Genomic DNA, 24081 nt, shown 5'->3' with positions numbered 1-24081 from the left:
GACCTAGTTTTTGACCGCACGTGACCCAGTTTCGAACTTGACCTAGATATCATCAAGATGAACATTCAGACCAACTTTCATACAGATCCCATGAAAAATATGGCCTTTAGAGAGGTCACAAGGTTTTTCTATTATTTGACCTACTGACCTAGTTTTTGATGGCACATGACCCAGTTTCGAACTTGATCTAGATATCATCAAGGTGAACACTCTGACCAACTTTCATGAAGATCTTGTGAAATATATGGCCTCAAGAGAGGTCACAAGGTTTTTCTATTTTTAGACCTACTGACCTAGTTTTTGACGGCACGTGACCCACTTTCGAACTTGACCTAGATATCATCAAGGTGAACATTCTGACCAATTTTCATGAAGATCTTGTGAAATATATGGCCTCTAGAGAGGTCACAAGGTTTTTCTATTTTTAGACCTACTGACCTAGTTTTTGACGGCACGTGACCCAGTTTCGAACTTGACCTAGATATCATCAAGATGAACATTCTGACCAACTTTCATAAAGATCCCACAAAAAATGTGACCTCTAGAGTGGTCACAAGCAAAAGTTTACGGACGGACGGACGCACGGACGCACAGACGAACGCACGGACGACGGACGCTGCGTGATCACAAAAGCTTACCTTGTCACTATGTGACAGGTGAGCTAAAAAGGGGGCATAATTCATGAAATATTGGTGCAAAAGTGATGCACCTTGTGTCATGTTGACTCAAATCCATTTTGTAATAACTGAAATATAGCGAAAATGCATCAAAATCAACCTTTAATTCTAAGTAAAAGGGGGCATAATTCATGAGAAACTGGTGCCATAGTTATGGACCTTGCATTATATGATGTGGGTGATAAGGGGAACAACTATTTCAAGTTTGAATCAAATGATTAATCCATTCAGTAACAACTGACATATAGTGCATGTGCATCAGAACTTTAACCTGAAGTTATTAGTAAAAAGAGGGGATAATTCATAAAATGCTGGTGCAAAAGTTATTGCCTTTGTGTCATATGAAGTGAGTGTCGATGTTGAACAACTATTTTAAGTTTGAATCAAATTCATTTAGTAATACCTGAGATAGAGTGAAAGTACATCAAAACTTTAACCTGAAATTCTAAGTAAAAGGGGGGCTAATTCATTAGATATTTGTACCAGAGTTATGGACCTTGTGTCATATGATGTGGGAGATGATGTGAAACACCTACTTTAAGTTTGAATCTAATCCATCCAGTAATACCTGAGATAAAGTGAAAGTGCACCAAAGCTTTACCTGAAATTCTAAGTAAAAAGGGGGGATAATTCATGAAATACTGGTGCAAGAGTTATGGCCCTTGTGTCATATGATGTGAGTGATGATGTTGAACAACTATTTTAAGTTTGAATCAAATCTATTAAGTAATAACTGAGATAAAGTGAAAGTGCACCAAAACTTTAACCTGAAATTCCAAGTAAAAAGGGGGGATAATTTATGAAATATTAGTGCCAGAGTAATGACCCTTGTGCCATATGATGTGGGTGATGATGAGGAACAACCATTTTAAGTTTGAAGTAAATCCATCAAGTAATAACAAAGATAAAGAGAAAGTGCATCAAAACTTTAACCAAAGTGCGGACACGGAAGGATGTCGACGCCGACGCCAGGTCAAGTAGGATAGCTCTCCATACTTCGTATAGTCGAGCTAATAATAAAATGTGTATTTTATACTAGGATTGTGTTCATAAACTGCTAAATTCATTTTACTGGTTAAGTAAATAGCAGTGACCATGGAGGTAGTAGAGACTATACTACTTTCATGCGGCTACTTACAGAAACTTTACACTTTCACACTCGATATGTCTCTAACCCTGTGTGAGAGCTATTTATTTAAAAATATCTAAAAAAAAAGCGTGGTAACAGCAATTGACATCTAATCAGACCTTTTCCCAAGCAAATACCATTACAAGTTGGAAATACAGTATATAATACTAGAGCTGCTTTTGAGAAAAGCACATATATCTGCAACATCTGCCTAATCATCTGAATAGTAAGTCTGTCTTTACTATGTATACTGTTTACTAACAGAAAATATACTTTTGATAGCTTTGGAGTTAGTTTTGGAGTAAATGGCCTTCCATTATGCATCTTAGTCAACCATGCACCAAAACCTGTATCACTGGCAATAGTACTTTCAGTAATTCAAGGGCCATATATTCCTAAGTGCCTGAGCCGATTTGGCTAGTTATCGAACTTGGCCGTGGACATATTGTCAAAAACATTTTGTTGACAGTGCAGACAAGATATTTGTGACAGACAGACAGGTGGACACACAGACAGGAGTAAATCAATATGTTTCCCACACCACTGTGGTGGGAGACATAATCATACGAATACTGATTACTGAACCTTTAGACTCCTGTCTCCAGTTCTAGATGTCCCTAGCCACTTCCAATTTGATCTTTGTACTTCTTCGTTGTATGTTTTGGTTACCAGACAGCTAGTCCAACTAATTGTAAGCCAGACACGATATTGTGGTAATTTTTGCACAGGTCAATATCTCTCCTCCAAGAACGACTAAGTTACCATTCAAACAATGCGGAAAGTTTTCCTTCTATGTGCATGAATAACCAGTGACCCAAATCGCATCGCTCACTTTGGAGGCTTCAAGTACATATAATTAAACCCAATTTTTCACACTAAACAAGAGCTGTCTCCATAGGATGACACATGCCCCCGATGGCACTTTAAATGAATAGTTATGGCCGATGTTCGAGTTTAGGACCTTTGACCTACGGAGCTGGGTCTTGCGCGCGACACGTCGTCTTACTGTGTCACACATTTATGCGTAGTTATTTTAAAATCCATGCATGAATGACAAAGATATGGACCGGACACGCTCATCAATGCACTATCATGAAAAAAAGACCTTTAACATCTAAGTGTGACCTTGACCTTTGAGCTACGGACCTGGCTCTTGCGCATGACACGTCGTCTTACTGTGGTACACATTCATGCCAAGTTATTTGAAAATCCATCCATCGATGACAAAGATATGGACCGGACACGCCCATCAATGCACTATCCCTTAATGTCTAAGTGTGACCTTGACCTTTGAGATACGGATCTGGGTCTTGCGCGCGACACGTCGTCTTACTGTGGTACACATTCATGCCAAGTTATTTGAAAATCCATCCATCGATGACAAAGATATGGACCGGACACGCCCATCAATGCACTATCCCTTAATGTCTAAGTGTGACCTTGACCTTTGAGGTACGGACCTGGGTCTTGCGCGCGACACGTCGTCTTACTGTGGTACACATTCATGCCAAGTTATTTGAAAATCCATCCATCGATGACAAAGATATGGACCGGGCACGCCCATCAATGCAATAACCTTTAATGTCTAAGTGTGACCTTGACCTTTGAGCTACGGACCTGGGTCTTGCGCATGACAGGTCGTCTTACTGTGGTACACATTCATGCCAAGTTATTTGAAAATCCATCCATCGATGACAAAGATATGGACCGGACACGAAAAATGCGGACAGACCGACAGACAGACGGTTCAAAAACTATATGCCTCCCTTCGGGGGCATAAAAATGCATGTCTGGAAAGATATTCCAAATACAATCATTATAATCTCCTAAGTAATGAGAAAACCTCCGTTTAGTAGGCAAAACAATTAATCCATGTATGTCAGTGTGTTTTCCCCTTACAGCGTTAAATTTCTACCTAAGTCATGTAAAGCTTTGTGTGTATCTATTGGTTTATTTTTAAACCCTGTTATACGTTCTGCACATTTCATTGGTTACACTTTATATATTTCAAATTTTGAATATGTATACGAAAGGTGATATGGTAGGTAACTCAAGGTTTAACATGCCATTTTTTTAACTTTTGTTTATAGTTATTATTTTGGCATTTTAAAATCATTGTTTATGTTTTCGTAGTGAAAAATAACCACACTAACGAAAAAATGTGTATGTAAAACTACAAATTATGAAGTTCAAATCACACTGATTTCCACCACAGTTTTGATCCTAAGTATTTGAGAAGTAGAGGCGCACTTACGGTTAATTCTGGCTACCATAACTTAACTGGCACTGTATTTAATTTCTCAGCGATTTTTTTCCTTCTTTAATAGGGTCCGTAAAACGGACCCTTTCCCAATGAAAATAATGACCATTTTTCCCAATTTCAGACCAAATTATTCCCAAAAATGACCTACAAACATTTTTGAAACGGCTGCTGTCCCGACATCGTGAAATTCGCCGATTATAGAAAATATGTTCCGAATTTTAATCGAGTGTTTGCTAATTTTGACCAAAGGGCAAATACCCGATAAAAATTCAGAACATGTTCTCTGTCATCACAAGCGCAAATTTAATCAATCGCACCATGTATTGTTTTCGGTAATCGGTTTCCACGATCTTTTTCTGTAGAACCAGTGACAAACTGTGCGAACAATGAGTCACAACAGCAAATATAATGTTCAAAGGCTAACAAAATCCAAGCTTGCTGGCTGCAAAAGCCTTGTGGAATTCAGACTCTCACGGGCATCTTCACAGCCTGTTCTGACTGAGGAAACGTTCGTTGAATCGTCGACACCGGTGTCGTTTTCATGTCAGAGTCAGGAGAACTCTTGTGTAACTCCGGTTGAATTTGTGCCAGAGTGTGTGCCTTTAGAACAACCATTGTTATCTCAGAGTCAGGCCACTGTATCATGTTGTGATGATCAGAACACTAGCTCTAGTGTAACTCAATTAGATCCAGGAAAGGGGTTATTGTAATTTTGTATGTTACACAAAATTCCCAATTAGGATGAAAACGACGCTATTTTCCCAAATCGTCCGGACGCGGACGCTTTCCCAAAATGGCAAAAAAAATCGCTGTTTCTGATGGTCGTGTCCATTAAGTTATGACGAAACCCCATTTGATTAACTGACCAGTATCAAACTGCAACATCTCGCATAGTCTCTCGTGAGAAACTGATGACGTCATGCAACAGTTCAGAGCATGTGGTTATTTTTGAAAATCAAGATCAAAATTTTACCTATTTATGAATTTGATTTAACCATAAACATAACCATTTTATTGTTTTACTTATTGTAGGCAAGAAATAGAAAAAATGTTAAAAATATTTAATATTAGATTTATTTCTGTCCATTTTTAGTTATAAAAAAGATCTAACTGTGTATTTACAGCAAAACAGTGCCGTGTCTTACACTGTGTAATCATGCCAGTTGGTAGTTCTACTGTAAAAAACATGGTGGCCAATAACTATTGCGATGGTATCGCAATAGTAACCTACAATAGAAAAGTATCGCAATGGCCTTAATAGTCACCCCTAGATTTTATACCGCCTATTGGTTTTCAGGCTGCCGAGACTACCAGACAGGCAAGGGAATAAATATTAAACGTTTTCAACCTTTAAACATTTTCAAAGAAATTAGCGTTAAATGAATTTGAAAGATTTATCGCCGAAAAAAACACCAGGACTGTTAATAAAAGTAGAAATTGACACAAACAGACAAAATGTTAACCCCACCCACACAAAATATAGAGGGATGATAGTGAAACTAGAATACCTGTTCGTCTTTAGATATAAAAATGATGTATTCTGATGTCTGGTCCTAAAATATATGTTCACAAGTGGCCTTTGTCATCTATGCATTGTCTTTGTATGCTATTTTGATAAAAATATTTATTTTACACGTCGTTCGCCACCGGCACTTCCGGTTGACAGATTTAGACTGCAATTTCTGATTTTACGACAATACCTGACAGGCAAATTAACATCATGCAATCCAGTCTGCTACACGTCTCTCGTTGTTTCGGACCTCTCGCTTCTAAAGAAAAAAACGAAAGCATCTCAAATGCAATTTGAAAGCTTAATATAGAAAATGGGTTTTCCCACAGAAATGTTATGCGAAGAAAAAGTTTAGTTATTTATCAAAATAAGATAATTCATAACCTTGGAAATTTAACGTAATTTCATTTTATCATAAGGTAATGTAAGTTATTATAATATCTTCTTCTTCTTCTTTAGTAATGTACTGGTACTGATGATAAACCCGGACAGATGATAAAGTCGAACACCTTGGAAACATTCGATTGCAATCGGTTATTTATAAAATTGAACACACCATCTAATAGTTTCCACTTACAACACCAACTGGTGTAAACTAAAACAAAATTGGTAAATATTCTGTATAAATAAATGACTTACATAAATCTGTATAAAAAATATTTATCCAAAATTACTGGGGAAGAGGGTGTTTTTTGTGCATGCTCCACTGTCGAAACATGAAGGCCTGACATTTGTTAACTTTTCATTACTTGATCAGGAATGACTGTTGTAGCTTTTTGGGGAAACTTTCAATATAATAATACCAAGGAAATTTTGTAAATGACAAAGGGTTCGAATTTATCATCAGTCAACGTTCATAAAGTCCCCTTTTTACATACCCATTTCAGGCCCTCAATTCGTGTGAGTTTGCTTACTAAATATAAATTTGAATTATGTAAAGTTTTCAGCAAAGGTTAAGCTTTATTTTGATACCGACCATTGATTTCAATTTGCAGAAATAAAAAAGTTACAGGTAAAAAACGTCATTTTCTGTTCGGGTTTATCATCAGTACCAGTATCTAGTTACAATCTGTGTGTGATTTAAAGTGGATTACTTAATTCGCGATTCAGGAAGGATCGATCTGCATACTACCAAGATACAGCTAGATCTTGGGTGCTCCGAAAAGTCAACGGAGGAATTTACTAAACAACAACAACAACAACAACAATGGCAAACAGTCCTCCTGGACTATAATGGCCATGCGTGGGGGTTAGTAAAGTATCCCGGCACAACCAGTTTTCAACCGCTTAACAAGTTTTCTGTGCAGTTTTGTACAAATGCAAGTCCAAATCTTTGGTTTATTGTCTAACACTTTCTATCGGGATAAGTGCTATAAAAGCATACCATGTAAGTTTCAAGTTTCTAACTGATCGAATCCCAGGCAGGATGATTTTGAAAGCCATCAGTAGGAAGTCATGCTGAAAATTTACAACCTAAATTCAACCACAGGTGGTATTTTCCTTCCAGCAAAATGAAACAGCACTAAACTTTTACTGTAGTTTCATTACAACATGGCAAACATAATACACCCAAAATTCAAGTCTGGCAACAAACACTAAAACCAACATGGCAGATCAATATACTGTAGGTACACTTGCCTAAATTGGCACCTAAATTACAGGGGGTAGGGTAAAGTAAATGGCAGCCAAAAGTTAGTGCATTATCTAAAGAACTATATCATATACTCAATTACTCCAGAGAACCAGGGTGTCACATCTGCTACATTGATAGCTGTCTGACACATATGACAATGTATTATATAATTGCTAAGCTTTTGACATTAACCAAATATTTCTAATTGCTTAGAAAATGAAAAAAATGTTGCAAGGACAGGCATCATGATTGTATTGTCAAAATAATTTAATAATAATATGCTTCACAATTCTGACAGTAAGCATGTGTTAAGCAATAAACATTTAGTGCAAAAGATATATAAATACTGATATTGGCTTAAGCAAGAATAGGTAGCAGACAAGGAAATATGCAGGTTTTTTAGTAATAAGAAAAACCTCATGAAAACATAGTACTGCTACATAAATGGAATTTATATAATTTTCTAAGTACCAAAACTGAAGGCGAATAGGTTCCTAACATGTTCTGTCTCTGCTGTAAACAGTGAAACAATCACAACTGATAAATTTGGCCTGTAAATATTTTTGTCATACAAAGTCCTAGGCGGTTGAAAATAGGTTGTGTTTGAAAATAGGTTGTGTGGGGATAAAAGAATTGTCAAGCCTCCAGAGCTACTCAATCCACCCTGTTGGACATTGACAATATCATGATGCGAGACTGACGTGGTGAAAGTCCAAGTAATTTTAAGGTCAGACTAATTGATTCTGTCAGATATTCGTGGTAGACAAGCTTACTGTCGCTGACTGGCAGAAGCTGAATCTGAATCCGAGTTGATATGTTAAAGTAACCAATTCTGGCCTTTATTCAACGGGGAGGTGTGTGCGAATTTAGACTGATGATGTTAGTTCACGTTTGAAGCTTTCAATGGTCTTCTGTTGCTGCTTTTTAATTTCTGACTTTTGCAGCCACCAGGAGGTTACAGTTTGGCTGTCACAATATAAAACAAACTGTATACGAGGGATTAGTTCGACTAATATTCCTGGAGGAGAGATATTATGTATTGACCTATGCAAAAATTATCACAATATCGAGAGTCGCCTACAGTTAGTTGAACTAATGTACAGGTTTCTTGATCTCTTCTTGATCTTAATGGTTATACTACAGTCCTACATCTCGGCGACATTTCCACACACAGCCTGTGGTGTAAATTAATGCAGCATGCTAGTTGCTTCAGTTGATGAATGTAGTCAAAATAATTTGACGTTCATATTGTTTTATATTTGTGATGGGAAATCTTAACATCCCAGCAGGCATACGACGTCGAATCGTCGTTGGATATTGGTTGAATTTAGGTCGCGACATCGTCGACCTAAATGCAACGTCGAAAAGACGTTGAAACCCCGACATCTAACAGATGTTGGTAGTAGACGTCGAATCGACATTGGATATTGGTTTGATTTAGGTCGCGACCTTGGCGACCTAAATGCAATGTCGAAAAGACGATGAAACCACGATGTCTAACAGACATTGGTAGTAGACATTCAAGCGACGTTGGATACATGTCGGATTTTTTTAATATTTCGCAGCAAAAACACAATTATATTTTCCAATGATGAACTCGTTTCTTGAATGGACACATTTGTGTTTAACACAAAATCATAATTTCAATTTTATTTTACACGATGTAGCTGTTAAGTATAGGTTGAACAGGCACTTCTATAAAACTATGCCTGAATAAATAAAAATAACCAAAACATCCGACCTGTAACCGAGGGAATGAGTAGTTATTAGTATGCATTTAACAAACTAAATTGGTCTGGCGTAAGAATTTCATTTTGGCTCAGTTTTAAACTATGATGTCAGATGATATACCTGGATCAAAACTGGGAACATTAGTTACGAAATCTGACCCAGCGTTGAACTTTACACATGTAGATGTTTACACATTCTCATGGTACATGTAATTTGATACATTCGTGAGAGTTTTGCAGACATTTAGAGCAACTGTATGGATTAATATTAAAGACGATTTGTAGAAAGTAAGTATTTCAATATTTATTTCTTAATTATTTGACTTATCATATCAATTATTATCCGCCTTAGAAAATTCATACAATTCGTAAGAACAAGAAACTTTTAACTATAACATAAAACTTATAAACATACTTGATAGAAGAATTAACATTGAATATAATGTTTAAAATTTAAACTTTCAGAATGCCTTTGAAGTAACTGAACATTCACATTTTATATATTTCAGATGAAGTTTGCAGTGATAATTGTGATGATTTTGAGAGATTCAACAATCAAAGCGGAAAGTTCTCCACTGACTACAACAAATTTTAATAATGTTGTCTTTATTTATCATGACGATAGATGTCGATTGAAAAGAATATTAATGTTACATTATAAATAAAATGATTTATAAAGATGAAATGATTAATGTTGTTTCTTGGAAAAGAAACCTATATTATAAATATCAGAAATATGACGTCTAAACAACGTCAGAAAACCGACAATGAATCGACGTCAGACTTCGACGTCTAAAAAACTTACATTTTCAACCAAAATGCAACGTTGAATCGACGTCCATATCCGACGTCTTATCAACGGCGTTACTACGTCACATGCCTACTGGGATTAGCCTCAATTTTTTGACTGAAAGGCAGACCAATTTCACAGACTGACATTTACCGTATATCTGCCTTTATGTTGTGGAGAAGAGTTATCGACATGTGCAAAAATTATCACAATATCACGATTCGCGTACAATTAGTTGGACTATCTAAACGTCAGAACTTTGAAGGACCAAAAGAATGGAGGATATTAATGTAGAGTTATTGGTTTTATTGCTTGCACATATTGCATATATAGATGCAGTAAATGTTAATCGAGTACAGTACATATATTACTTAGGTAACAAAACAGGAATTTTTCTAGACCTCTAAAATGGGCAAGGTGCTTCTAAAAAGGGGCAGGGTGCACTTTGTGTGTTGCACATGTGCACTTTGTCTACATTAATCATAAGGTAGATTTTCATGGTTTTTGGTTATAATATCTATATTGTAAGTTATTACATTTTAGGCTGTGCAATGTAATCTTTATGTAGAACTTAACATTTTATGGTTAGAGATTTTTCCTGCCCTGCCCTTTTTTAGCAGTGCCCTTCTGCCCGAAATCACAGCACTTTTGCCTTTTTCAGCGCCCTTTTGCCCATTTCAGCACTGCCCCTAAGGCCCATGAGCAGTAAACTATTTCTAACCAAACTGCCCGTCAATCATCTGTCAAAATATCAGACGTCCTAAATAACTGTCAATAGCTACACAGATATCGCACTCACCGACTACACACAGGTGTTGTGTATTTGCCAGAAACAGTAATTAAGGTGGAATGCGCCCCAAATTTTTTTTCCGAATTTCGTCCTGAAATTTATACTATACAAAATTCAGGATATATGCGATTAGGTTCCGATTTTACTTGGTCGCCATATTTTTCGAGTTTTTTGCTATTGTGTCACAAACATGGCCCCTGACGTCACTTTTCGTGCAACGCCCAGTTCCTAATGCTCTCGGCATTTTTCCTTTCCTGCGCTCTGAATGTCATAAAAATGGAAAATACAAAATAATAGTCACTTTGCATTTAGAAAATGCTACTCAATGGTACAAAATTCAGCGAAATAAGATTGACGCTTAAGACGTCCGAGACGATATTGTGACGTCAGAACGGTAAAACTCACATCAAGTTTTGCTATAAATTTTGCCTTAAAATCCAGTTTATAAAAAATCGGCTCGATAAAAATACGTATAACTTTGGTAAATTGTTTCACAGTATGTGTACGTCTAGCAGACATATAAATACTTAGGGGTCACCGACTTTTATTTTTCAGTATTTGACGATATTTTACCCCTACCCCATTAAGAAATTTCACGCTAAATCGTGTTTTCACGCTAAATCGTGTTTTATTTAACAAAATAATCTAAATAGTATGTGAAGTTGCATGTATCAACGGTAAATCGGAAAGTATTGAGAGACATAAGGGGAGATTCGCTAAGAAAGTGTTAAAGAAAAAGTCAGATTTTTTAAAACATGTAATAAATTGAAACATTCGGTGATTACGGACATGTTCCGAAAAGAAGAATTGTAGATATGAAATATCTTGGTGAGATATTTGATAAAGGGTGTAAATCATGTTAACGATCATCGCTAAAAAATCTTGTTGACTTTGTTCATTGGTTAAGTTTAAGTGTTCATAATGTGAACACGAAACTATATTTTCTACATCCAGGACATTCGGAGGAACAGATAGGACTTTTACTAAATCTCCGTACTCCGTAAATCTGAACGCTGCAACTGGTGAGGGTTTTATAACATCTTTTCTAGTATTAATTACTTTATTAAGGGTTTGTTACTGCACTTGATTAAAAGGTTTCCGCCAAGAAATGAATTCTTTGCATCGGACTTGTAGCTGTGCTTAATTGTAATAAAAAGACACTGTCTCAAGAATAAATTCTCTGCGTCTGACCAGCTGCAATACTTTATCGTCAACTGAAGATATGTCTTTCAGAAATAAAGTCTCTTCACTGGAGTAGCTACTCTGCCTAACTGTGACCTCTCTGTCACTTTGTCTGTCTGTCTCTCTCTCTCTCTCTCTCTCTCTCTCTCTCTCTCTCTCTCTCTCTCTCTCTCTCTCTGTCTCTCCGGTGGGGCTCAAACTCCGAAACTCGCGTTCCAGAGGCGAACACTCTTCCACTGAGCTATAATTGCACACGATTCCACTTTCGGTGAAGTCATCTTGTCTGGAGCGTCCGCCTCCGGTGCGAAATATCATGACTTTGATCGCCAGACGTTTACCAAGATGTGAAAAATGATACCATTTGCTCAGTTTTATGCGGATAGAATAGACTCTTTTCTCAACTCGTAATCTCGCATGAATGAGATGTGGAGATTGATGTCTAAATTAGTAGAATTTATTTCATGATTCACCATAAATTAATTAGTGTAAAAAATAATAATTTCCTATCAGATATAGGATCCGATATACTATTTTCGTGCTGATTATACATGTAAAGTGGAGCAACCGTCTGCCATGCGTCGATAAATATTTCTGGTAAAATTAGGCAAATGCTCATTTCATAAAATTACATTTGAACGAACTTTCTAAATGTTAAAAACATGTTAAAGTACCTATTTTCACGATATTATATCGACAACGGACCACATACAAGCTTTTTTACAAAGCTAAGTTAGCATTTGCAAGAGACTGCTGTGTTGAACGTTAAACTATTCTTCAACCTTTGAATTTGCATTTTGAAAACATCAATAGGAAATAAACAATGGATAGTAAATAGTGGATATTGTCCGTAAGTATCTGGCACTCATGAATATTCCGTACATTTCCGTAATTTAATTCTCCGTGTCCGGACCTAAATAGCTTAAATATTTCTTGATGATAAACAAAATATCGCATGTACAAGTAGCTGCGGTGACTAACCGAGTATCCATCAATCTCGGGGTTGTGGGTCCGAGTCCTCTGTCTGATAATCTATTTCCAAATTTTACAGGCCGGAAAATTAAAACTTATCTGATCAAATTTTATGGTTCATTTATTGAAAGAAATACACTTGTATTCAAGATATTTTGTAGAATGTGTCGAGTAAAGGTATCTTAGATAAAAAGACAAATTACTCCCGAAAATTGATACTACAAGTGAAAACAAATTAAAATGCGTGAATATTGTCGCAAAGAAATGTAAGAATACAAGCAATAACGATAACACTACATTACATTTGTACATTGAATATACAAAAATGGTCTGAGGTAATTTTGAACCCGCGGTAACGTGCGTGGAAGTCAGACGGTTAACTATAAAGGTTATTTGTGTGCTAATAATCTTTTCAGGATACAATATTGCGTAAAGTAACGAAAACACCCGAAAATATCAGCGAAGATTAATGAGTGCCAGGTCAATACTTACGGACAAAAGTATAAAGTATATACATTTTTAGCTCGAATATACGAAGTATAAGGAGAGCTATCCTACTCGCCCCGGCGGCGGCGGCGGCGTCGGCGTCAGCATCTTTCCGCGTCCCCGCCTTGGTTAAAGTTTTGGTGCACTTTTTTTTTTTTCAACTTATCTCTGTAATTACTTGATGGATTTGATTCAAACTTGAAATATTTATTCCTCATCATCATCCACATCATCTGACATAAGGGCCATAACTCTGGCACCAGTATTTCATGAATTATCCCCCCTTTTCACTTAGATTTTCAGGTTAAAGTTTTGGTGCACTTTCACTCTGCCTGAATGGATTTGATTCAAACTTAAAATAGTTGTTCAGCATTATCACCCACATCATATGACACAAGATGCATAACTCTGGCACAATTTTGCATGAATTATTCCCCTTTTTACTTCGAATTTTAGGTTAAAGTTTTATGCACTTTCACTCTGTCTCTGTTATTACTGAATGGATCTGATTCAAACTTAAACAATTGTTCAACATCATTACCCTTATCATATGACACAAGGAGCATAACTCTGGGACCAATTTTTCATGAATTATTTCCCCTTTTTACTTAGAATTTTAGGTTAAAGTTTTGATGCACTTTCACTCTGTCTCTGTTATTACTGAATGGATTTGATTCAAACTTAAAATAGTTTTTCAACATCATCACCCACACTGTATGACACAAGCTGCATAACTCTGGCACCAATATTTAATGAATTATGCCCCTTTTTGCTTAGGATATACTTATATTGTGTTTTGATACATTTTATCTTTACCTCTCTTATTACTTTAAGTTGATATTTTTGACACAGACTCAGGCTATTGTGCAATATCTTCAGCCACAATTGGAGTCATTAAACACTCCAGTGACAGCTCTAGTTTCCTCAGATGTACCCAGTTTCACTATCCAGCATCGAAATAGTCGAGCGTGCTGTCTCCTGTGACAGCTCTTGTTTTCAAAGTTGTTTTCTTTTCTTCTGCAGTTCAGTTCGAATATACCGTGAACATTTCTTATAATAAATACATCTCGTTTTTAACACGAACGTAAGTTGTGCAAGTTGAAAACGCATTCTTTTTAACTCTAACGTCATATAGCCTAAAACCATGTGGGGGTGGGGGTAAAGTTATATTATATTGCGAAAAATAGAAGTCGGTGACCTCTAAGTATTTATGTGTCTGTTAGACGACCACATACTATGAAACAACATACCAAAGTTATACACTTTTTTATCGAGCCGATTTTTTGTAAACTGGATTTTAAGGCATAATTTATAGCAAAACTTGATGTGAGTTTTTCCGTTCTGACGTCACAATATCGTCTTTGACGTTTAAAGCATCAATCTTATTTCGCTGAATTTTGTACCATTGAGTAGCATTTTCTGTACGCAAAGTGATAATTAGTTTGTATTTTTCATTATTATGACATTCAGAGCGCAGGAAAGGAAAAATGCCGAGAGCATTCGGAACTGGGCGTTGCACGAAAAGTGACGTCAGGGGCCATGTTTGTGACACAATAGCAAAAAACTCGAACAATATGGCGACAAAGTAAAACCGGAACCTAATCGCATATATCCTGAATTTTGTACAGTATAAATTTCAGGACGAAATTCGGAAAAAAAAATTGGGGCGCATTCCACCTTAAAAATGATTAAAAGACGATGACCAACTGAATCATAACAATTTTAAACAACAATTAGAGAGGTCTGCAATCACAGCAAACTGGAAAACAGAATAAAAAGGGAGAAAAAAAAACAATTATATTAGAAGAAAGTCTGCTGTTTATTATATCCCAATAAATGGCCAGTAATTATCGGCAATTAGCGCGACACCTCGTGTCAGTTTTGTTCTTCACAGTTTGAACTCTGTTGAAGATAATACTTGATCTTAAATTAGTATCATACTATCTATGATTTTTTTATATTTCTTTCATCAAAATACTATTAAATCTATATATGAAATTAATTTAGTTTTACTCGATCATTTACGGAACATAACAGTATAATCTTAGATTAGCACAGAGTTGTATCCCTTTACCTAAATGGACTTTTATGTTGAACCAATACATTTTTGAAATTTAAAGCAGGGTAAAGGTTAAGCAGTAAAATTGATAGGGTTGTTTTCATTAATCCCAGTAAAACTGTATTTTTCATGATATTATATGGTCAAGGGAATGATATATTAATACAGAAATCTGAATATTGATACACAATAAAAAATGGACTATGAAGAAAACCTATCACAAAAGACTTTCTCTAAATTATTCAAAACTCAGGATGTAAAGATAACTGGCCTTGTAACAAAACAGAGTAAAAATTTATGCTGTCTAATGTCTGACACATTATCATTTCTGATGAAGACATAAAAGTTTAAACTAGAAAGAATGTGTTGTCTTAGTAATTTTAATCCTTTGATACATTATCATTTCCACATTCTTAACATGATTTTATTCTATAATATAAAATATAATTTAGTTTATCCAGATCACCATCATAGCACCTCTCTACCAGGAATCTAAAGTACCTAATTACATGTCAGACCCCCATTAAAAGTTATAAGCTAAACAGTGAATACCAGTACTGCTTTGGTTAGACTAGTCTATGCTTTGGTAAACTGACTGTCTTAACATGACAGAAATAATTGTTTGAATTAATAGACATAAAACAATGTTTATTTAATCAAACTTTCATCCTGCTTGTTACCCCATTTCATTTAACCTCAAAGTCAGACCTTCATACTGTTTATTAAACTTAAGTTAACCTTCGTACTGTTTGTTTAACCTCAAAATAAAACCTTTATACTATTTGTCAAACTTTATTTATACTCAAAATGAAGTCTCCATACTGTTTGCTAAATTTCAGTCTACCTTGAAATCAAACCTTCATACTGTTTGCTAAATTTCAGTTAACCTTGAAATCAAACCTTCATACTGTTTCTTAAACTTCAGTTAAGCTCGAATTCAAACCTTCATACTGTTTGTTAAACTTCTGTTTACCTCGAAATCAAACCTTCATGCTGTTTGCTAAACTTCAGTTAACCTCGAAATCAAACCTTTATACTGTTTGTTTAACTTCAGTTAAACTCAAAATCAAACTTTCATACTGTTTGTTAAACTTTAGTTAAACTCTAAATCAAAACGTCATACTGTATGTTTAACCTAAGTTAACCTTGAAATCAAACCTTCATACTGTTTGTTTACGTTAATTACAGTAAAACTCAAAATCAAACCTTCATATAATTTGTTACTCTATTTCAGTTAACCTCTTAATCAAGAGTATTAGAAGCTTTTATCTAGTCTACATCATTTGCTGCCATGGAGCCTGCTCAAAGAGCAGCTATACGGAAATGTCGAGTTCGACTCGTCAGTGACCTGATGATTGAGCATATGTTTGATTCCATAGAATCCCGCTCTCTCTTTACACCAATAATGCTGGAATGTATTAAGGTAAAACATTTTGAATTTGGCCGCCATTGATTTAGTAAATACATTTAATGTTTAAAAATTGATATGAATTATCACTGAAAGGAATGGGCTTTCCTATAACATACATGTAATTTGTTTGATGTGTGTCATAAGTTTATTTTTAGCTCACCTGAGCAATGCTCAGGTGAGTTTTTCTGATCGCTCGATGCCCGGCGTCCGGCGTCTGTCGTCCGTCAACATTTAGCTTGTGTATGCGATAGAGGCTGTATTTTTCAACTGATCTTCATGAAACTTGGTCAGAATGATTACCTTTATGAAATCTAGACCGAGTTTGAAAATGGGTCATCTCGGGTCAAAAACTAGGTCACTAGGTCAAATCAAAGAAAAACCTTGTGTATGCAATAGAGGCTGTATTTTTCAATTAATCTTCATGAATATTGGTCAGAATGATAACCTTGATGAAATCTAGGCCGAGTTCGAAAATGGGTCATCTCGGGTCAAAAACTAGGTCACTAGGTCAAATCAAAGAAAAACCTTGTGTATGCGATAGAGGCTGTATTTTTCAATTGATCTTCATGAGTATTGGTCAGAATGATTGCCTTGATGAAATCTAGGCCGAGTTCGAAAATGGGTCATCTCGGGTCAAAAACTAGGACACTAGGTCAAATCAAAGAAAAACCTTGTGTATGTGATAGAGGCTTTATTTTTCAATTGATCTTCATGAATATTGGTCAGAATGATTGCATTGATAAAATCTAGGCCGAGTTTGAAAATGGGTCATCTCGGGTCAAAAACTAGGTCACTAGGTCAAATCAAAGAAAAACCTTGTGTATGCCATAGAGGCGGTATTTTTCAATTGATCTTCATGAATTTTGGTCAGAATGATTACCTTGATGAAATCTAGGCCCAGTTCGAAAATGGGTCATCTGGGTTCAAAAACTAGGTCACTAGGTCAAATCAAGGAAAAACCTTGTGTATGCGATAGAGGCTGTATTTTTCAACTGATCTTCATGAAATTTAGCCAGAATGATTACCTTGATAAAATCTAGGCCGAGTTCGAAAATGGGTCATCTGGGGTAAAAAACTAGGTCACTAGGTCAAATCGAAGAAAAACATTGTATGCAATAGAGGATGTAGTTTTCAATTGATCTTCATGAAATTTGGTCAGAGTGATTGCCTTGATGAAATCTAGGTCGAGTTTGAATATGGGTTATCTGAGATCAAAAACTAGGTCACTAGGTCAAATTAAAGAAAAATCTTGTGTATGCGATAGAGACTGTTTTTTTTTTCAATTGATTTTATGAAATTTGGTCAGGATGATTGCCTTAATGAAATCTAGGTCGAATTTGAATATGGGTCATCTGAGGTCAAAAACTAGGTCACTTGGTCAAATCAAAGAAAAAACTTGTGTATGTGATAGAGGCTGTATTTTTCAATTGATCTTCATGAATTTTGGTCAGAATGATTGCCTTGATAAAATCTAGGTCGAGTTTGAACATGGGTCATCTAGGGTCAAAAACTAGGTCATATCTAAGAAAATGCTTGTTTTATCGCAAGACACCAATTTTTTGGTCCAATCTTAATGAAAATTGGTCAGAATATTTGTTTCCATGAAATCACTAGGTCAAACATGTTTTACACTGTTATGGTGTGTTTCTTAGGTGAGCGACCTAGGGCCATCTTGGCCCTCTTGTTTACAAATTTAGTAGATTAAATACAGGTTAATTTATAAATGACTATCCCTTATCAAGCTTGACATTTTTAAGTCTGCCTTTGCGACCAGTGTAGGTAATGATCTGCACTGTTCGCCATTCAGTCAGTGTCTTTTTGGTAAGCACCTCTTTTAACAGTAAAAGGTACTGTTCAAATTGAAAGATGGACAAGCTCATTATAGAAATTTAGCAGGGTAAGGGTTAAATTAAACAAGAACTATTCTTTACTCTTTTTTAATCCCCCGCCGTGGCGGAGGGATTATAGGAATGGTCTGCGTCCGTCCTTCCATCCGTCCTTCCGTCCGTAACAAATTCGTGTCCGGTCCATATCTCCTAAACCCCTTGAAGGATTTTCATGAAACTTGGGTCAAATGATCACCTCATCAAGACGATGTGCAGAACCCATGAGTCAGCCTTGTCGGTTCAAGGTCAAGGTCACAACTCAAGGTCAAAGGTTTGAGCCTGCCATTTTGTATCCGCTCTATATCTCCTAAACCCCTTGAAGGAATTTTATAAAACTTGGGTCAAATGATCACCTCATCAAGACGATGTGCAGAACCCATGAGTCAGCCATGCCGGCTCAAGGTCAAGGTCACAACTCAAGGTCAAAGGTTTGAGCCTTCCATTTTGTGTCCGCTCTATATCTCTTAAACCCCTTGAAGGAATTTTATAAAACTTTGGTCAAATGATCACCTCATCAAGACGATGTGCAGAACCCATGAGTCAGTCATGCCGGCTCAAGGTCAAGGTCACAACTTAGGGTCAAAGGTTTGAACCTTCCATTTTGTGTCCGCTCTATATCTCCTAAACCCCTTGAAGGATTTTCATCAAACTTGGGTCAAACGATCACCTCATCAAGGTGATATGCAGAACTTATGAGTCAGCCATGTCAGCTCAAGGTCAAGGTCACAACTGAAGGTCAAAGGTTTGAACCTTCCATTTCGTGTCCACTCTATATCTCCTAAACCCTTGAAGGAATTTTATAAAACCTGGGTCAAATGATTACCTCATCAAGATGATGTGCAGAAATTATGAGTCAACCATGCCAGCTCAAGGTCAAGGTCACAACTAAGGGTCGAAGGTTTGAGCCTTCCATTTGGTGTCCACTCTGTATCTCCTGAACCCCTTGAAGGATTTTCATCAAACTTTTGTCAAATGATCACCTCATCAAGAACTCATGAGTCAGCCATGTCAACTCAAGGTCAAGGTCACAACTGAAGGTCAAAGGTTTCAGCTCTGTATCTCCTAAACCCCTTGAAGGATTTTCATGAAACTTTGGTCAAATGATCACCTCATCAAGACGTTGTGCAGAATTCATGAGTCAGCCATGTCAGTTCAAGGTCAAGGTCACAGCTAAAATCAAAGGTTTTACCCTTTCACTATCCATAGCAGTGGCGGGGGATTTAGCTGTCTTTCAGACTGCCTTGTTATTTATGAAATGGTCTTACTAAATTGTTACCAGCAACAATAAAAGTACATCAGAGATTTACCTTAATATTGTTTATATTATGTTTTCAGGCAAAGGAGTCACGGCCAGAGAAGGTCCGAACATTCCTAGATTATCTTCAGCGGAGAGGACCAGATGCGTTTGACCAGTTTATCCAGTGCTTAAGGGAAACAGAGCATGATTATGTAGCCAGTTACGTTTTAGAAGTAAGTTTTGTAATGTATAGAAAAAAGTCATATGGACATAAATTTCACCAAATTTCATTTAAAATATGTGCTATTTGCCATATCTAAACGTCTAAAACCTGAGAAGAAAGAATCACATTCATGATCTGTATATGGCAATATTAGGTTAACAGTATTAAAATGGTTGGTATTTTAAACAGCCTGCATATTTGTTTTCTTACGCCTCATAAATCTTGCCTTAACCTACAATATAATAGGTAGCTACAGATGCATTGATATTGGACAGCTTTATAGCAACATTTTTCTTGATACATAAATGTAACACTAAGTATAAATATCTAATGTAACATTAAGTATAAATGTTTTGATTATTTTGCAATAATATGTAAAGCATTTAGATTCTTTGCAAAGGAAAGTATCCACTATTTTGCAGAAAGCTCGTGAGACATAGCAACAATATCCTAGGGGGACATTCCTTATCAGAAAAATCAGATCTATGCATTGTGTCCAGGGTTTTCCCTAGGAAATTTATTTGAGGGACATCATGTCCCCCCAGATTTATTTTTCTGGAAAAAAGAGACTATTTTGGGGGACATGTTTGGATTTGCTTGAATACTTTGATACTCTTTTGGGCTTTTAATAGTTTAAATTGATTGAAATTAACTTTTAATTAAATTGGAAAATTGTTTTTTGGGGAAAACTCATGCCCCACCCTTTGCTAAGAAAAGGGGGACATTGACCTCGAAAAGTGGTAAATTTACCACCTTTTTGGGGGCTAGGGAAAACCCTGATTGTGTTGATGTGACTTTAAACTTGGCAAACAAGGGATTCTGCCTTTGCGATCAGTGCAGACCAAGATTAGCCTGCATGGGTGTGCAGGCTGATCTAGTCTGCACGGTTCGCTATTCAGTCAGGAAATTTTCAATAAACACCCCTTCAAATAATAAGTAGTACTGCCCATATTGAATGATGGACCAGTCACTTTTAGAAATTTAGCAGACTAAGTGTTAACTTTTACAAATTTTAGTTCCTGTGATAGCACAGATGCCAGATCCCTCCCAGTAGGGACATCTATTGCTGGGCAAGAGTCTTGTTTCTTATTTGAGTTGCACTATGAGAAAACCAACATAGTAGCTTTGCAACCAGCATGGATCCAGACCATTATTCGCATCTGTGCAGTCTGGTCAGGATCCATGCAGTTCACTAACAGTTTCTCTAATTGCATTAGGCTTTGAATGCGAACAGTATGGATCATTACCGGACTGCACAGATGTGCAGGTTGGCCTGGATCCATGCTGGTCACAAACGCACTATGTTGGTTTCTCATTGTGCGGCTCATTTATATTTATAAGCTGTATTTTCATTGTACCTCTCTACTGACATTTTGCTTGCTTTACAGGAATATTTGTCAATGAAAAACAATACAGCACAGAATAATTTGAACAACTCAAGAGGAGGGACAGTGCCAATGTCAAATAACATCTATTTGACCCAGGAAACACAAGGAGCATCTCAAGGTGAAATGGAGACACAGGGAGGTCAAATGTTGAATTCTGTCATGGAGACGCAGGGGCCTTCTCAAACATCAAGTGCAATTATGGAGACACAGGGGTCATCTCTTGGTCAGTTGTCAAGCTCTGTCACAGTTTCACAAGGGATAAATGAAGTTGACAGAAGAGAAGAAGAAATGCAAGAGGACAATGAAGGAGGTTTGCAAAATCTAATTTTATCGGCCAGTATCATTAGATATTTCTAGAATTTCACTAGTTTCCCTACAAAAACATCATCATGGAAATTTATGTCAAATTTTTTGTGTACATGTAGCACAGACGTTATCTTAACATTTAGTTGATGCTTCTGTGCCGTACATTTGCCTTTATGCATGAGGCAAGTAAATATTACTTCATGTTAAAGTTTTTCTTGAAGCCCAGAAACTTCTGATTATGATTTAGTCTTCCGTGAAATTAACCTTTAGCATGCTAGATAAATTGTCTGCTGGAAATGTCGTCTGCTAAAATTGTAAAGTTCATTCAATTTGCTCCAAAATTGGAAGAAATATTGTCAGAGTAGCAAACAGCTTGGAACCTGATCAGACGCCGATTTAATCGGCGTCTGATCTGGTTCCAAGCTGTTTGCAAAGGCTGTTAAATTCGCCTGCAGCAGGCTAAGGGTTAATATTGAAATTGGCAGGCCCTTCCTGAGAGATACAGCAAAGAAAATTTCCAACCCAGAAGCACAATGAACATTTTTGTTTAAAGGCATGTATTAAAGTCAAACCTTTGCTAACAGATATCTGTCAGCATTGACCAGCTGGCTCAAAAGACTACTAATTTCTTGCCCAATTCAGAAATTTTCAGCATTTTTCAACCCATGAATAAAGGCAACCTTCAAATAAAGATCACTTGTTTGCACATCCAATTAACATGGTTTTTATTTACAGGTTTGATGGTAATATTTATTTTTGAGACTTCAGTACTTTTAGCTCTGAAAATGCTTTCACAGATGCTTTGATGAGTGAACAGTCAAGTGTTCAAGGGAATGAATCAAGTGTGCCTGGTTCTACAGCTCAAGGAACATGTTCTGCACCACAACCAAGTCTGCCAATTGGACAGTTTTCATCCCAAGTAACTTCAATGGGACCTGCTGGTTACACAGGAAATTTTAAAGAGGTTTTGACATTTTCTTTGTTTTTGATTTAGCAATATTTTTTTCAGCATTATTACTGTTCTTTGATGGTTCATCAGCAGGCCTATTATTTGATGGTTAGTTAATATAAGCATGCTGTATATCTTCATTAAAGAAACAAGTTTTCCACAAGACTTGTGAAAAACAACTTCCCTGCATTGAATTAAGGAGAAAGTTGGTGGATGCTATGTCTTAACATAAATTATCAAGAAATATTCATTTTTTTCTTTCATTTTTTTGGTGAGGATCAAATACACATGATCGACTCCCTGAGCTCCTTATTTAGCCTAGGTTTAAGTTATTGTAAATGCTTTATTTCTTTTCCGTCGATAAAATTGTTCTATTAACCTTTAGCCTGCTGGCGGCAAGTGATTCTGCCTTTGCAAATAGTGCAGACTAAGATAGGTCTGCACTGTTTGCTATTCAGTTAGTAAATTTTCATTGAACACCCCTTCGAATAATAAATGGTGTTGCCCAAATGGAATAATGGACGAATCCATTCTAGAAATTTAGCAGGGTAAAGGTTAAATAGCTTTTGTGTACATTATAGTATGCTCCAGTATGAAATATGATTTGTGGAGACATGAGACATCAAAGAAAGATTTTTATTGAAATGTAAATATCGTTTTAGGAGTACAAGATGAATACAGATCCACGAGGGCTGTTACTAATAATAAACAATCGGGATTTCCAAGGAGTCCTTACTACCCGCGATGGTACAGATGTAGATTGTGACAAATTGAAGACTCTTTTCATGTCCCTAGGCTTTGGAGTAGATGTGAGACATAATCTTCGTGCACATGTGAGTGCTGGTGTGCATGCTTCCAGATTTATGTAAAATGTTTAGAAAGAGTTTTATTTCATGAATCAGTAATAGTTTTCCTTTTTTTTTTCTTCAAGTTTTGATTTTAGCACAGCGAGAAGTGTAAAAGAGACACGCACTTATTATACATTCACCTCAGTGCAAACCCATAAGCTCTTATTATTACACTTATTGATTTCACCAGGAGATCTGTCTCCATGTGTAAATTTGGGGTCCATAGTTTGTGGGATATGACCACTTTATCTCAGTTATTACTGAATGGATTTGATTCAAACTTGAAAAAGTTCTTCAACATAATCCTAGCCCGCCCGCTTAGCTCAGTAGGGAGAGTGTTGATCTACGGATCGCGGGGTCGCGAGTTCGATCCTCAGGCGGGGCGTATGTTCTCCGTGACAATTTGATAAAAGACATTGTGTCTGAAATCATTCGTCTTCCACCTCTGATAATTCATGTGGGGAAGTTGGCAGTTACTTACAAAGAACAGGTTTGTACTGGTACAGAATCCAGGAACACTGGTTAGGTTAACTGCCCGCCGTTACATGACTGAAATACTGTTAAAAAATGGCGTTAAACCCAAAGCAAACAAACAAAAAATCAACATAATCCCTC

General features: G+C 36.5%; 2 protein-coding genes across 4 annotated transcripts in view; one reads left to right on the top strand and one right to left on the bottom strand.

Moving 5' to 3' along the window:
- Positions 1–5753, bottom strand: part of LOC123526470 (protein RER1-like) — a 29245-nt gene extending 23492 nt beyond the window's left edge. For both annotated transcript variants that reach the window (XM_045305634.2, XM_045305635.2), the window contains exon 1: positions 5578–5753. The gene's annotated coding sequence lies outside the window, so the exon portion shown is untranslated. The remainder of the gene's footprint in view (positions 1–5577) is intronic.
- Positions 5754–5878: 125 nt separating this feature from the next.
- The window catches only part of LOC123526469 (caspase-9-like), a 28729-nt gene continuing 10526 nt past the window's right edge, over positions 5879–24081 (top strand). The window contains exons 1-6 of one of the 2 annotated variants that reach the window (XM_053522992.1): positions 5879–5998; positions 16453–16641; positions 19851–19985; positions 21364–21673; positions 22467–22633; positions 23281–23451. In XM_053522992.1, coding sequence (XP_053378967.1) covers positions 16510–16641; positions 19851–19985; positions 21364–21673; positions 22467–22633; positions 23281–23451 — 915 coding nt within the window. In that variant the 5' untranslated portion in view covers positions 5879–5998; positions 16453–16509. Of the gene's footprint in view, positions 6004–16452; positions 16642–19850; positions 19986–21363; positions 21674–22466; positions 22634–23280; positions 23452–24081 lie in introns of both variants that reach the window. The other variant, XM_053522993.1, reaches the window with a different exon arrangement.

This window comes from Mercenaria mercenaria, chromosome 14 (genome assembly GCF_021730395.1).
Source record: "Mercenaria mercenaria strain notata chromosome 14, MADL_Memer_1, whole genome shotgun sequence".
Classification (NCBI taxonomy): Eukaryota; Metazoa; Mollusca; class Bivalvia; order Venerida; family Veneridae; genus Mercenaria; species Mercenaria mercenaria.
This window is presented reverse-complemented; position numbering and strand designations above follow the sequence as displayed.